General features: G+C 31.7%; 1 protein-coding gene across 8 annotated transcripts in view; it reads right to left on the bottom strand.

Annotated features, from left to right (window-relative positions):
* The window catches only part of LOC111000911 (collagen alpha chain CG42342), a 294,010-nt gene that overhangs the window by 155,197 nt on the left and 122,799 nt on the right, over window positions 1–16,014 (bottom strand). For 7 of the 8 annotated variants that reach the window (XM_045631951.1, XM_045631944.1, XM_045631949.1 and 4 more), the window contains exon 1: window positions 12,207–12,681. The exons of the other annotated variant lie outside the window; for it this stretch is intronic. In XM_045631951.1, the coding sequence (XP_045487907.1) occupies window positions 12,207–12,567 (361 nt within the window). In that variant the 5' untranslated portion in view covers window positions 12,568–12,681. Of the gene's footprint in view, window positions 1–12,206; window positions 12,682–16,014 lie in introns of those variants that run through there. 8 annotated transcript variants of the gene reach the window in all.

Raw genomic sequence — 16,014 nt, 5'->3', positions numbered from 1 at the left:
CGCGGGGGCAAATGGGGTCGTTGTCTTGGACCCTATACCCCGAGGGTGAGACCGACTTCAATAGACAAACGTGATTGCGATTTTAAATTGTGTAATCGTTAGACAACCGTGGAGAGCATTTGCATAAGGATACCATCAATTTAATGTATTTTTCTCTTCATTACACATTTTGATTGCAGTTTTTGAGACAATTTCAAAGCATTTGGTTAAATTTTATAACCCTGATATAATATTCATTTAACTATGAGTGAATATTAACACGATGGTCTGACTTCAATAATCCGAAGTAAGGTTGTACATTGACTCATGTCTTCACTTGAGGTTTAAACTTGAATGTTATCAAATTATGGATACTGATTTGAAGTTCACTGGATTGTATCAAAATTATTATTTTATTAATTTTTTGTAAGGACTTAATTTATAACTTTTTGTCTTTAAAGAAACTGTTAAATTAAAATCATGTACATTTAGTTGCTTTTTTTTTTATAAGAGGGATTTTGAGGAGGCCTTTGCCTAAAAAGGGTATTCCTAAAACGAAGTAATAGATAGATAAGTTTAAGTGAAAAGTTATCTGAAATAAAAAGCTATTAGTTTTATCATTTTAAGTTCACTAAGAAGACGAGTTGTTTGCCCGCGGCTCAAGTTTCTCAACTATACCTGGGCTTGGAACTGAAGAAATTAATAATAATGTATTTAAGTGACAAGTATATATTAATATATATAGAGCGTAGCTTTGCGACTATGCAGCCTGTAACGCAAGTAAAATTTTTATTTCTTTAAGAACAAGTTTTAAAGATAAATGCCATTTATAAGTTCAGACAGTAGCAATGTAGGTAATTTACTACTGTAGTACCTACTCACGCTACGGAGAAAATAAAATTTGAAAAAAGAAACGATTGCGTCTGTTTCTTGTGATTGGTAAGACCAATCACAGTTTTTAAAAATGACACAACATTTTTATATATACCAAATATACCACGTAGGAGACGTATACACTTATGAAGGTAAAAAATATTAATAAAATTACTAAATCTGTACAACTGGCATGTTATATTTGTAAAAAAATACTAAATGTTTATCTATTTTCATGTGATATTCTATTATCCTATACGAATGTTACAATTGTAAGGACCATCCAAAACAAAGCCTCATTCCAATTACCGAACATTAGAGATGCCAAAAGTGACGCCAGAATGGTTAACTAATAAAAACGAGACAGAGGGCTCTGACGTCGTCGGCTTTGATTGCATTCCCCATTGTATATTGGTGATTATAACGCACTATTTATTGCTTTTTAATACGAACAAATACATTGAAAGCATTATTAGTATAGTAGTATTTTTTAAGTATCAAGAATCTTAAAAAATAAACTAATAATGCCAAAGTTATGTTAATGACGCTTTTTATTGACTAACATAAATTTATTGAATAACTTAATTTATTGAATAACATAAATTTATTTTATAAAAGTGACAAAAAGTATACAGCTATTTAAGAGCGATGTTTTAAAATAATGGGTATTGTTTTCTAAGTTAAGATATCAAATGCTCATACATTGCATATTTGTACTATAATCCTACATATAGTATTATTAATTAATTATAACTATTTATTGTTCTTTTTCATAATCAAAATACTACACGTAAATAATACGAAGCGTAGATTTATATATTTTGACGCGAACACCTTGCAAATGCGTTTTCTAAAGAAAAATCCACCAAATAGCCATAACGACTGGAAAGTTAGATCTTAAACCCGAGCTTAAATCAATTGACATGACATGTTTTTGCTCTATACCGTGTGTGAAACTTATAAACTTTATGCACAGGCAAAGACAAAACCTCATTCCAAAGACAATATTAGAGATTTCAAAAGTGATACCAAAAGAGGTATCAATAAAAATAAATATTCAATTAAATGATTCCGAACAAAATCCGATAACAGGGATACTTCAAAACTTGAATTGTTTTAGAATAGTTAAACATAAACATTGGAAGCAATTACAATTTCAGCGAGATAGAATGTAATTACATTGGTTTGTATAAATTATATAAATCTCAGTGGGCGGGGCACTTAACTGGATGTCGTTAGAAATTTGTACATAAGCGTAAATAGGAACTATGTACATATATCTTAAACTAGTTTGTTTATTCAGTGTGTTTAATACATGGTGAAATGAAAAACGGACGCATGAACTGTCGGAGCAGATTCTATACTCTTCTAAGATATTATTTTTATAGATCGGGGCAAATAGTCAAAAAAAGCATATATTACAGGAAATGTCACAAAACCCAAATATTTAACATTTTGTTAAATGGTCTGTCATGATAGTCTACGACTCACTAGTACACGTATACTTATTATAAGGATGTTTCTGTTTGGTTTCCGAATAAATAAATATAAAAATATGTATTTATACATTTACACGCCTATTCCAAAGGGTACTTGCTATGGTCCTGACTCCTGATATCTTTATCCACTTTCATGAAAGTTTTTGTTACGACATGTAGGGACATTAGAGAAGGGTCTCTAATACCAACTAAACATATATATACACAGTGAAAACGGAAGTTTATTTATTTACAGCAAAAAGTCAACTAACTAACAAATTTAACAATGACAAAACTATAGAAGCTGATAGATATGATTCCTATAACTTTATTATTTTATTGTTCTCAATTTAAGCATAAAGTTATTATCAACACAAATACAAGTAAAACATTGTGTAGATGAAATATAGTAGTTATAATATTTGTAACTATTGAGGCTTTACTTTTAAATTCATACACACAAAATAAAATAAATAGCATTTAATGTTGTTAAGATTACATGCTAAGTATAAAGACTATATAGTATTTGATCTATTGGAAAACGTTATTTATTTATCTGTCCTTCGACAAAGCGCTCCCTAACGTTCATCATCATCTAGTGGTTAATATAGAATACAATAAATAATTATAATTTGTGTATTTATGAACTTTGATAACAGGGCCAACATTGCGTAACCATCTATTGTTGACTCAAGCCGTGATCAATGGTAAGTTTCAGAATCTCAACGCCCACATTATTGACAAGGAATACGAGCAACTTTCTCGTTAATTGCCGTACTGTTGTTGAATGGTTTGATGATTTTATAAGTATTTTACCTACACCGTTTGAGCGAATAATAAATGTGTACATAGAATGAAACCATTGGTGTACAGCCGAGGTTCGAACCTACGACATGGATGAGGTCGCATGCTAAAGCCAATAGACCAACACTGCTGCATATATTTTTGTTATTTGTAATTAAAACTGTTTTAAAACTTTATATATATTGCATCGCTATGATATCGTTATGTTGTCGTTGCATATAATGCAAAAATGTTTGCCAATTTAATTACGGACGCACTTTTCTTAAAGGTCCTAAATTAGAATTCTTACTTGAATGTCCTGACTACAATTGGGCGAAAAAGAAATTTTCTTGGACAGGGCCTAAGGGAGATCGTATTAATTAGAGTAGAGTTGCGTGGACACATCTGTACAGTCTTCCGACGTCTGATAAATGGCGTTCATTTGCAGCGTCAATGGCATTCATTTACCGTGCCCAAGATATACTGCTCGTCCGGCTTTGTCACTCAGCCTTAAGTGTATTGGACTCTAAGAATTTCCTTCAAAACATTAAAGTGAAAGAAAGATTTTCAAATGAAGTTATAAAGAAGAAATATGGGCGTAATGTTGTTGAATCAGGTAATTAATAAATCTTGAAAATATATGAGTATATAATATTATAGTAAGTATAAAAAATAGAGCCTCTCAGAGCGATTGAGACCGCTTGAGAGAGAGTGAGAAAGGGTTATCGAGAGAACACACTATTGGTTGATGTATTCGTTTAGTAGTTACATATTAGAACTAAATGGAAATTATGTCGCATAAAACAATACGTTTATTATGGAAAATAAGATGTACTGGTATCACTCAACACATATTTTATAACAAATATAGCAAATTAATTAGAAGTAACTTCTTGTGAAGTTAACGCAGTTTTTTTTTTATTTTTTTTTCATGAACAATACAGTGGGTAAACAGTGTGAATATATATTAACGACACACAGGGAGTGATCATAGATTGGTACATTATATGTGTACTTTTTTATCACGCACTTTTTTGAATTAACTGTTAAAATATATCGTTAAATTGAATATGTGAAAGTAGAAAACTCGACTGGTGAAATAACATACGTACTGATAATCGCTTACAAAGAGGAATCGGTTTATTAAGCCATATTATTTGTGCTTATAAAATTTGTAGTAATAGAGTAAAAACAGCTAACAATATTAAATAAATATCCATGTTGATTAATACAAACAGTTCATCAGCGTTAACGAATTAACTAAAACAAATTATAACTATCTTGCACCACAGTTTTGATTAAACCAGACCCCACTATTAGTTTTGGACCTTTAGATAATAGGGAAAGCCCGACGCAATTTTACTTCGCAAATACTTCGCTCGGCTAAATGTAATTGTTTCTTTGCGGTTTATCGATTGACCCACATGAGCCAAGGATACTATTTAAAACTTTGTTAGTCAAAGGCTAAAAGGCAAAAGTAACTATTTAATATCGGTTCGTGTTTCCTGAACGAGAAATAGCAATAGATTAGCTTAAACATACAGTAAATATATGTGATATTGTTTAGTAGTAAAAAATCTTACGCGGCATATTTACATTATGTCCCTGTTAAAGTGTTTTATTGAATAGTATTTAGGCTGTTTTAAGTTAGAATCACCTGTCTCGGTTCATCACAGTGTAAACACAATTTGACGAAAGATTACTTTTGTTAAAATAATGTAATTTGAATGATTTAGTTTTATACGAATAAAGAAGTTTGTCAATTATGAGTTACTAGCGACCCGCCCCGGCTTCGCACGGGTGCAATGCTGATAATACACTACAGAAAATCTGTGAACGTTGTATATAAAAATGTGGGTTATCCATAAAAGATAGACATATACCATCACTGACTTTTCTGTAGACCTATTCAATGTGTACAATACTTAGTACATTATTTTGATAAAACTCGTAGGGTTCAGCCTGCGTTTGCAATGTAAGGCGTAAGCGGAAAAAATGTAATTATTTACGACATCACATTAGAAACCTCAAATATAACAGTACTTCTCCACTATTTAATGGATGTTATTATACATATAAACCTTCCTCTCGAATCATGAAAATCCGTTACGTAGTTTAAAATATTTAAGCGTACAAAGGGACATAGGGACAGAGAAAGCGACTTTGTTTTATACTATGTAGTGATAACGTTTACGTGCAACGCTATCACGGTAATATTATGTATGTAAGACATAATATTACCGTGACGCTATTCTAATCTATATCTATTATTATTTCAATAATAGAATAATAATAATATGTAGTCATAAATAAGAAAGCTTAAAATAAAATAGCTTACGTCGATCATCTATATCATATACATATTAAAAAATATATTTTATATGTTATGTATGTAAGTACTAAAAATAAAGTTTTAATAATAAGATCTAGAGTATGAGTATGTGAAGTGCGCAGTAAAATTATTTTAAACGATTTAATGCTCCTGAGCTGAATTCGTCTTACAAAGCTTTAGCAATGACATCGGGCACAAAATTACTTAAACATTTTTAAATTCATACAAAATTTAATATGTAGTTATCATGAGTTCATAATAATAACAGTATTGTTGACCAACATATTTGGTAATACTAATTCACATTGTGTACAATTAATTTGCTAAATTATTCCGCAATGTTCAGGTCTGTTAGGTACAATGGAGGTAATTACTAACAAGCACTTGAGTTTCAACAACCTTTGTGAGGGCAAAACTTTAGATAATAGTCTCAGAGCTAAAAGGATTTGGACCTAATTCAGAGACTTCAATCTTCACGTCTGTGAAAACGATTAACAACGTAGCGTTTTTATAACAAGCTTTTCTAGTAGTAGTTTTTAATCAAACTCAAACTCAAACTCAAAAATATTTTAATTTATATAGGTAAACATGTACACTTATGAACGTCAAAAAAAACATATTAAATTAATTGTAATCGTTTTCTTGTGTTGCTCTATGGCGTAGAATCTTGGACTGACACCAACCTTCAAAAGGAGATGGCACTATAAGAAGAAACAAGAAAATTCAAATCCATAAAAAGGAATTCCATAAAAAGGGCAGTTTTAAAATCTTTAACCCACGTCATAGTTTGTCATTTCTTACATATATAAAACTTTTTCCTGCTACCCGTCCCGTTTATTCAGCCGTGTGTTTCCATAATTTAGTGAGAGGCGTTAATAATTAGATGCTAGTATTAAACACGAAACAATGTAACCTGTGAAGGGCAGCCTCCACCCAGCCTTGTAATCCACGTTTTGTCCCGGCACGAGTAATTTATTTCTCATTATTACGTTGCTAATTCGCTTTTAAAACGCGAGGAATTTACGCCTTTTCAAATCGCTAATTCCGTTTTAATACGATGCCAACCGCGGGGCGTTTAAACTGTTTTCACATAATAGCGAAGTTACGTAACTAAAGTAGTGTATTTTGTGTATTTTAAATAACAATTAAGTCGTAGCTAATTTACACGTACCGTTAATGATTTTTTGTAGATGTGATGTTACGTTATAAGGTAAGAAATGTAACTCATTTATTTACTTGATATAATCGCACCAACAAGGCTACTAAACATTACCAATGTAAGCCTTCGATAATAGGTGCGGACGGATTTTTAAAGAATGTTTATTATTTTGCAAGTAATTAATAATTTTATAAAAGAATTGCAGACAACTTATATTCAATTAACATAACAGCAATTGAACCTAAGAGATACAATGCTTTCATTATACAAAATTTAAATAGTAAATAGCTAATCTTTAGCGGAACAAGACGCCTAAAGAGAACTACCTTTTACCTTTTAAGTTTCGTGTAGTGAATATATATTATACAAGTGCGGTTTCTCATATGAGCATTATATCAAAACAGTATAGAATTGTATGACTGTTAATGCACATAAGCTTAGTTTAAACTAATCACTGGTATTGTAGAAAATTAAGTCACAATATTACTTATAAGCCATAACAATTGTATAGGCAAGATAAACTGAAAATGTGAGCTTTATTATAAGAAAATAGTTTTTATACTATTTTATGTAATTAAGCAATGTAAGGAAAGCTGGAAACCTGTGAAGGTTAAACCGCAACGCGTCGGCTTCCACTTCACCGCACTGTGCCGTATTATGACGAAATTGACTAATATTCATTATTACACAAATGCTAATATTACATGTTTGTGGTTCAGCGGTTAACGCACGTGGCTTTTCTTTGACATGACACTCGTACTGGGTTCGATGCGCTCCGAGGAAATAATAATAGTCCGACACTTAGACTTCAAGCATAGTATAATACATTTTATAAACAGTAAAAAACGACATAGCTAAATGCATAGGATTCTCCCTTTAATATGAATATTAATGTTTTTAGGTAGGTACTTAAAAACAGAAACATTTTATGTTACTGTTAAATCACAAATATAGTTTATAATACTGTGTATTAACTGTCATTACATATCACGAAATTCAATATGAATCCAACATTCAAATATAGAGTTAAATTGACAGTGAGTGGTGAAAACGAATCTAATTAACCCTTAATCCGCTGCGCTGCGGAACTGAATGCTAGCCTGTCCGAGCCTCATTCTGCTCCTGCCTACACCACACACCACACGCCATACAGCTGCCTCCGCTAACATGACCTGATTAGCAAATGTTCGCGTATTTCCGCTCTTGTGAATTCGTTAATCGTTTTTATTCTTATATGTATCCAAACATTTACTTGACAACTGTGTGCCTATTACTTAAGTCTATGGAAAACTGATTTATATAGTAATAATAAATTATGTGCGTTTAATTAAATAAGTTTATTTTTCATCATTCATACTCATTCTGTATAATACACGTTGTGAACAATACGAAAATAACTAGGTTCATTTTTATTAATTACTTCAAGCCTTAGTGCTTTCAAAGTGCGAGTGTCATCTTTGAGGTCGCAGGTTCGATCCCCGGCTGTGCACTAATTAAATTGTCTATTAGATTGACAAATGATTATGAAACAGATACAGAATTCCATACCTAGAAAGATTATGCGTCACAGATTTTTTTATAATGTACTGTATGGAAGCAATAATAATATTAAAAAAACTGCTACCGCTTCCCTAACCATACCTAAATTACTATGCCGTTGACTGGTTGCTTTTAGAACGTTAATTGATTTCGTCCGACGTAATCCCATCTGAATGTTTGTCAATTAGGACGTGTATTGAAAAACGATTGTCCGGCGTGAGCTCAGTGCTGCAACACCACTTATCACAGCCGCCAGTAATCCTGTAAGGGTTTGTGTTCAAACGCTTAATAAGATTAATTCTCCACGCATTCTATTAATACTGATTTATTTAACTGCCTATATAACAAATATCGTATGGCTTATGTGGCCTTTGATGTCAATACTATTTAATCAATTGACTGGATATTAACTCTCGAGTGCATCTAGGCTTTGTTGAGAAAGGCTGTGTCATAACTGCGAACTGTGAAACGGCGAAATATAACCTAGGAAATTGTTACAATGGAGTTGATAGCCTGGATATTTTGGGGTGAGATACTGATACGAGACTAAGCACAGGTCCACTATGTCAAAATCTAATACATTTTTGAGATAAGGGTGTCAAATTTCAAAAACTGGATGTTTGGAACTAGTCTGGTCCGAGAAAGGCGTCTATTGGTTGTTCTAAAATAACGAGACAATGAAATTTATTAAAATATCTAAATTTGTATGAAAAATATAAAAAATTAAACAAAGCATTTATAAATCTCATCTCTAAAAACATTGCTTGACACAGGTACTATAGAAAACTAAAATGTTCAAAAACAATACATTTATAGCTCGTTGAATCAAATAAGATTCGTATAATAAAATTGTTAAATACCAAATATTGGTATTTTCTGTCTAACTTACAAATCTACTATAAAAGTTTTATCCTGCAATTATTGTAAGAAAGTTTTCTTCGTGTGTATAAAACCCTCTGGCGGCCGTCAATTGCACGCGTTAGTTTTATCGCGGTCCGCTCGACCCTATATAGTTTGTTTTCCATCCACTGCACACACACTTCCCACACATTACTCATAGTCGAGTTCCTATTATTTGATAGGCGTAATCGATTACTTTCGATTAAAACACTGAAGTGGAACATTTAGTTCAAAGAAAACAGCATTTTATGTTTTTGAAGCAAATAAAAAACTAGTACCTAATAAAACAGCCTGGAGCATACGACAATCTTGAGGTCATGTATTTGAGTCACGGGTGTCAAGTAATATAGTCTTATTTTTATGTGCGCAACACACTCGTGTCGAATACGGTATGCCGAAGACCCATCCAACAAAAAAAATATCAACCAAATAAAAAATCTAAGAACAAATCTGTGCCACCACTAGTATTATATATTAAATGCAGTAAATAAATCATATTAAGCAACAACTCTAAGGTATAATATAAATACGAAAAAAAATATTTTTCATCGGTTGATATGAATCGAATGTTTTCTACGTGTAATCAATCTGAAAAGCATCCAAAGAAAGACTTGATTTATTCACCATTGAGAAGGTTGGATTTCTTGAAAGCTCATAAATAAAGTGACCTATAAAACCTAGTATTAACGACATACCCAAACCCTTAAAGTGTCATTCCCATTTCGCACCAGGCGAGGCGGGCAGTTTATCATTTTTTCGATCAACGCCTGCGGGCCCGATAACCACGGATTAGTTGACAGCTTTCGATTGGGATAAAAAAATTATAGCTTTTTCAAGGTGGTCACTATGACTACGGAAATTTTAGGGTTGTTAAGATATTTTGGTAAATTGTGTTATTAAGAACTGTTATGTGGCGCTTTTGTTCACCCGACTACCGACGAACGCAGTTATATATTATATTTTAGCCCAAAATGATATATTATATTTTAGGATACTCTCATAATATGCATTTATCGTGCTCTTAAACAAAACTGCTATGGTTACACTAATACAAACAACAGTGGTGTTTTAATGTAACATTACGATTTTATTATATTATTCTGTTAAATATATAAATTAAAAATGAACTATTTTGTCTATTAAAGACTTTTATAAATCTCTAATTTCTTCCTTTACTCGCAGAAAACGATAGCTTTGGTACTATAAAAAACTAAAATGTATAAAAAATGCAATACAATTTATAGCATGGTGAATCATATGATATGGTAGTTAGTAAAATCATCCGTATAATGAACTTGTTACATGTACAGTATTCTATGTAATTATAAGGCTTGTCTCGTAAATTTTCATACTAATGAAATATATATTATATATAACTAATTGGCGCAGTCTAGTCACGCAAAAGTTATGTATGTTATACGTAAGTAAGTATATAACTAACGGCAATACTTTTAATACTGTGAACGAATTTCAAATGGAATTTATATAAGGAATTCGTGTGAACAGCCTGAGCCCTTCGAAAGTTCACTTTTTGTTACATTTGAGGGATCAAGGGATAGAGGGGTCGTTTAATTAAGCTATTAGCTTTTTTGTTATCTCTAAAACTTCGAAAGAGCGAATTAAGTCCGATATATGGGATTTAATAAAAAGCAATACATAGAAAAGCACTTACGATGTAATAAAATTATTATAATTATATTTAAAGTATGAGGTAAACTAAACTAAGAGGTTACCGAATAAATGCTAATCAACTAAATAGTTGAGTATAAAGTTGACACAAAATGTTATGTTAAATGTTAGTTAATAATTATTTAGAGTATAATTATGTAAGTATTATTACGTCAATAATAGTACACACACACAGACTCATACATACACACACACAAACTCACACAGATGCACATACCCCATGTGGTTTCCTTATAATATATACATTCCTTATTTAAATACTACTGTAGATAAATGTATATATTTTCTTAATTTGTTACCGTTACAACCTACTATAACCATAATTGTCTATTCTATACTATTTAATATCTTTTGTCGATCCGAAGTGGTGGCCTGATGACCTGTAGTGTTGTGCTCCACCTTAAGCAGTCATCAGTCTCACATAAACAATAACTATCCCTCAAAAGAAGAATGGCATTCATTAATAAATAGTTGTAACTTATCATTTTGTAAGAAAATAAATAACGATTATTATTACTTATTATTATTTCAGAAATAAATGTTAGGTCAATTTTATTTCTTACATTACCAAAATGTTTCTTCTATTTAGCAAAACGTTCCTTTTAAAGCGCGAATCAAAATAGTAACAAAAAATGCTTGAATAGAGACCTTCATCGTCAATAGAGTAGCGTCAACAAATAAAATAAATCAAATAGAAGAATAGGTGTTTAGACTTAATCGTTTGCGGTACCGTGGGAAAACAAATACAATAAAAACTATTTACCACTGTTGTACACACGTGGCATAAGATTTATATTATCCTGTCCAGTCACAACATATTTAGTCACACAATTTATTACATTAACTCAAGCAGGTCATAAATCGTCGTAAATTATAGCAATGAGGGCTTTTAAAATACTTTATGGGTAACTGAATAAAGATAAAAAGGGAAGTCGATAAAACCCTAACTAACTAAATGTAACCAATATAATTATTTGCTTACAGTGTCAATATTTTGTATTATTTTAAAGTAGGATTGTCAAAGTAAATGAGGTATTGAAATGATTAATTTTAATTAATTTACTTACAAATAATATTGGTTCGTGTAATCATGTAATGTGACAAATATGTTGTGTCCTTTGACAATATTCATTGCAATGTTAATACTCATATACATAATTATGATACGGATACTCGTCTCGATAGTACTGTATTTAAATATTTATTTTTAAAAGTATTATATGAATTTATATGAAGCCTTCTCCCTCATTATTCAGATAATGGTTGTATTGTGATTAAAAAATATTTCAAAATTATTTCGTTTTTTTTTTTAATTAATATAGTTATACATATATCTGAGATCTCTAATATCTGACATATCTGGATGATAATTTAGATTATAAAACATAAAAGATGTACTAGAATTAGGGGCAGAACATTTTCTGAACTTCTCCCAACGTTGCCAAAAGTTGCCAAAGACATATTGTTATCATACCTGGTGGACAGCCGCAATCACCATAATCACGTATGCTCCTAGTTGCTCTCCAGTGCGGGACCCGAGCCTCCCGTCGAAGCCTCTCCACGAGCGGCTGCTGCGGCTCCAACACCGCGCTTCGAAGCGCCCGGTGCTGTTCCTCCAGCAAGCCAAGTCTATCTTGAAGTCCCTGTTGCCTGTATAGGCTGTACCCGCTTGAGATCAGGCTCATAGCACACGCACACCACAACACTGCACAATAAACCCACGGATCCCCCGGGCATCGGTCGCAACTTTCTTTTACGCAATTCTCCTTATTTTCCCTTTCTTCTGTCTTTGGAGGACTCTTGCCCGGAGGCTTCCCTCCCGCTTTGAATATCATGGCTTCAATGGCATCAGGATAACATTCACAGCATCGCAATATCACGCGAACATTAATATCGTATTGGACTTCGACGATTTCGCGCAGAGAGGCGATACACCCGTCCCGCGTGACAGTCCGAACGCTACTAACTCGATGAATGAAACGCTTCGAGCTTGAGAGCTTACGAAGATGAACTTTAAAGCTGAGCTTTTGTTGAACGCTTTTGTTTCGTTTTCCTTTTTTAAATAAGTACGTAATGGAATTGAGTTTGCCTTTAACGAATGTGAAATGCTCATTAAGCTCTGCTGTTCTGAGATTAAAATTCTCATGTACGTTATCTAGAATTTTTAAGCCGGCTCATATTAATATAACTCAAAGATCTAGAGTATGCTCAATTAATTTGCCTCTAGTTATTTAGGTTCATTCAAGGGAGAAAAACCATATAAAACGGGGATCCAAGACATTTAAGGTAGTAAAGGGGCTTATTTACTTTTATTTAACTTCAAACGGGATAAAAATGGGGAACTAACACCATTTTTAACGCAGTCTTGCACTCGATATTGTGTTAAAACGTATATTGCAGGTTTGAAATTACTTTTTATTTAGTCAAGAACTATTTTCGCTTAATTTGTAAATTCTTTGTCTACTTATTTAATATATTTAAATTTGGATTAACATACATATATAGTATTTGAATTTGTTTTATATGATTTGACAACTGATTTGATTTAAAATTTTGTTTATAACTTAGTTAGAAGAGAAGTGGATTGAAATCCGCTAAACTTACTTATTAAAATAAAAACAAATATCTACTATATATTTTTTATTTTGGCGCGTTACGGGAAAATCACGAGAGTAAGTTTTACGATGCGCGCACGCTGTCACAAAAAACCGACACCCTGAAATTAGCTATAGTTAATATTTTAGTTTTATTGTTAGTGTAGTTTTTTCTACAAACGCAGAATAAGACAAAGGATAAAAAGTAAGTTTGTAAAAATTATTATTTTGTTACGCCGAAGAAGTATAACTTCTAACGCGTGTACATTTTCATTTACATTTTTAATTTAATGAATATCAAGCCAGCTTCAATCCAACCTGTATAGAAGCTGGTCTGGAAACTCCACATGCTGCATACTTCATAACGAAAATATAAAAAATTAAGGGTTGTAAGCAAAATATATTTCTTAAAATAAATTGAAGTAAAACCAAGGAAAACGAGTAGTTGTAGAAATGAATTGGGGTTTAGTTAACGAGTGGGGACATCGGGGATAGCAGGAAATTTAAAAGCAAATGAAATAGCTTTGGATTTGCGGGCGCGAGATAAGCGAAATTGTGCTACCCCTGTATAAGTATAATACAACGTCTGTATATATGTAGTCTATTTCGTATCAGTAATAGGTCTTATTCGTGCTAGTATTTTTGTTGTACCCGTAGGTAGTATTATGTTTGTTTATAACTTGATGCATTTCAAATTTTAATTCGTTCAATTACAAGCGTCTTATCAATTATGGGTACTATACTTAAAAATGCGCCCCAATCTTGAAGTACATATCAGTAAGCATATATAAGTAAAAAAAATCATTATTAGTATAAGTACATATTAGTTATCAGTTATTAAAAAAAAGAGTATGTGTACTTGTACACGCGTTAGAAGATATATGTACTTCTTTGGCATATGGAAACAAAAAAACTAAAATGCAGTGTAGTGATCCATGATAAATATTACAATTAATCAAAAAGATTTTATTTAAATAAATAAATGATTAGTAACTACTTCACAATCAAAAACACCAAAATAATATTTATTTATTCACATTGTTGAATTGTACTGTTACGAAACATGTGGTTTAAATATAAAAATACTAGAATATACAACTTGGACATAGTTATCGATTTCCATGCCACCTAGACCTAATTTTACGATGTCGAATTTAGGTGTTGGTGCGCGCGGGCATCGTAAAATTCACTCTCATCATTTTTCTCCATCGCGCCAAAAGAAGTATAACTTCAAAAATATGTTACACAGTAGTATAATATTATTACTATGTTGCAATCTTATGGTAAATTATTGTATTCGGTCCTATTCAAAATTACAAATCGTAGATTGATAGCTTCATGCGCGGAGATTCTAGGTTTGAATCGCGCGGCACAAGCGACGGAATCAGTGATATATGGTGAAATAGGGCTGTGCAAATAGACTTTCAGGACTTCAATTACATCGGATAACAAATAAAATAAAGTTTATTGTTACACAAAACACATTACATGCCCGAACACAATTGAGAATTCTTTTCATTTTTGCTACTTTATTATTACTTGAACAAAAATTACATTGTTGTTTATTTAAAGAAAAGATTAATCTCGTGCTAATAAAACGATTCTCGATGTTATCTGGTATTTATTTTCATGTTTTTGTTGATAGAACAAACGGGCAGGAGGCTCACTTGATGTTAAGTGATTTTCTTATTTTTACAGGAAACGTCGTTAGGTATGTCTCAGACCTAAAATATAAGAGCATTAATATTTTTATTTATAAGCTCTTAAACGTATGCATACACTTTTAATGCATAATTTTGTACAATGAAATATGACAGCAGAATTTTTACACACACACACATCAATTTAAAAAAAATTGAAATGTTGAAAAATTTAAACAAGCAATTCTAAAAAAAGGACATAAAAAGAACTAGAACTAAATAGAAACCTAAACTTCATTATGAACAAAGTTACGGTAAGTTGGAAGATTATTGTAAAATATTATATAAATATTTTCATCAATACTAGTAATTAACTTGTAAGCAAAACATATTGACTGGACCATTAAAAGTAGCAGATAAGCGAGTTGTAGGTACGTATTGAACACTTTTAGTTTTAGTAACTCTATAATTACAAAGAAAGAAAAATAAAGAGATGATATTTCATATCTAAGGGTAGGAAAAGAAACATTTCAGCTTTTTTTAAAATTACTATTCATAAATATGATTTAACTATTCATAAATATTATAACGTTATCTAATTTGACATAAATTTTAACTCCTATCCTATCAAGCGATAATAAGATTAGCAATTTCGTAGAGAAATCTAAATTAAGAGATCAAACAAAAATAAACTCAACCCACGGAGAGCCACTCCAACTCTATCTAACATTAATTAAATTTGTATGGAATGAAAAAGGCGATGTTTTTAACGATAGAGCCTATTAATCTTTTTAATAGAGTCATTAAAAACCGAGTGGCATCCACAAGCGGGTTGAGGCTGGCGGCGATAGACTTACGCCCTTGTGATCCTGAGGGACCGCGTTCGCCTACACACTACGCAATTAGATAAGTTTTTATAACCATTTAGAAGTTCAAAGTGTCCGGTGGGCGTACTTTTATATAAAGTGATTTTATATCAATAATATATTACCTCTTTATTTTTGTTACAGTCTAAAGTTGGTCACCTTTTGATATTTAGAAAGGTTCT

The sequence above is a fragment of the Pieris rapae genome, chromosome 17 (assembly GCF_905147795.1).
Source record: "Pieris rapae chromosome 17, ilPieRapa1.1, whole genome shotgun sequence".
Lineage (NCBI taxonomy): Eukaryota > Metazoa > Arthropoda > Insecta > Lepidoptera > Pieridae > Pieris > Pieris rapae.
Note: the sequence above shows the minus strand (reverse complement) of the source record. Positions and strands in the feature narration are given on the sequence as shown.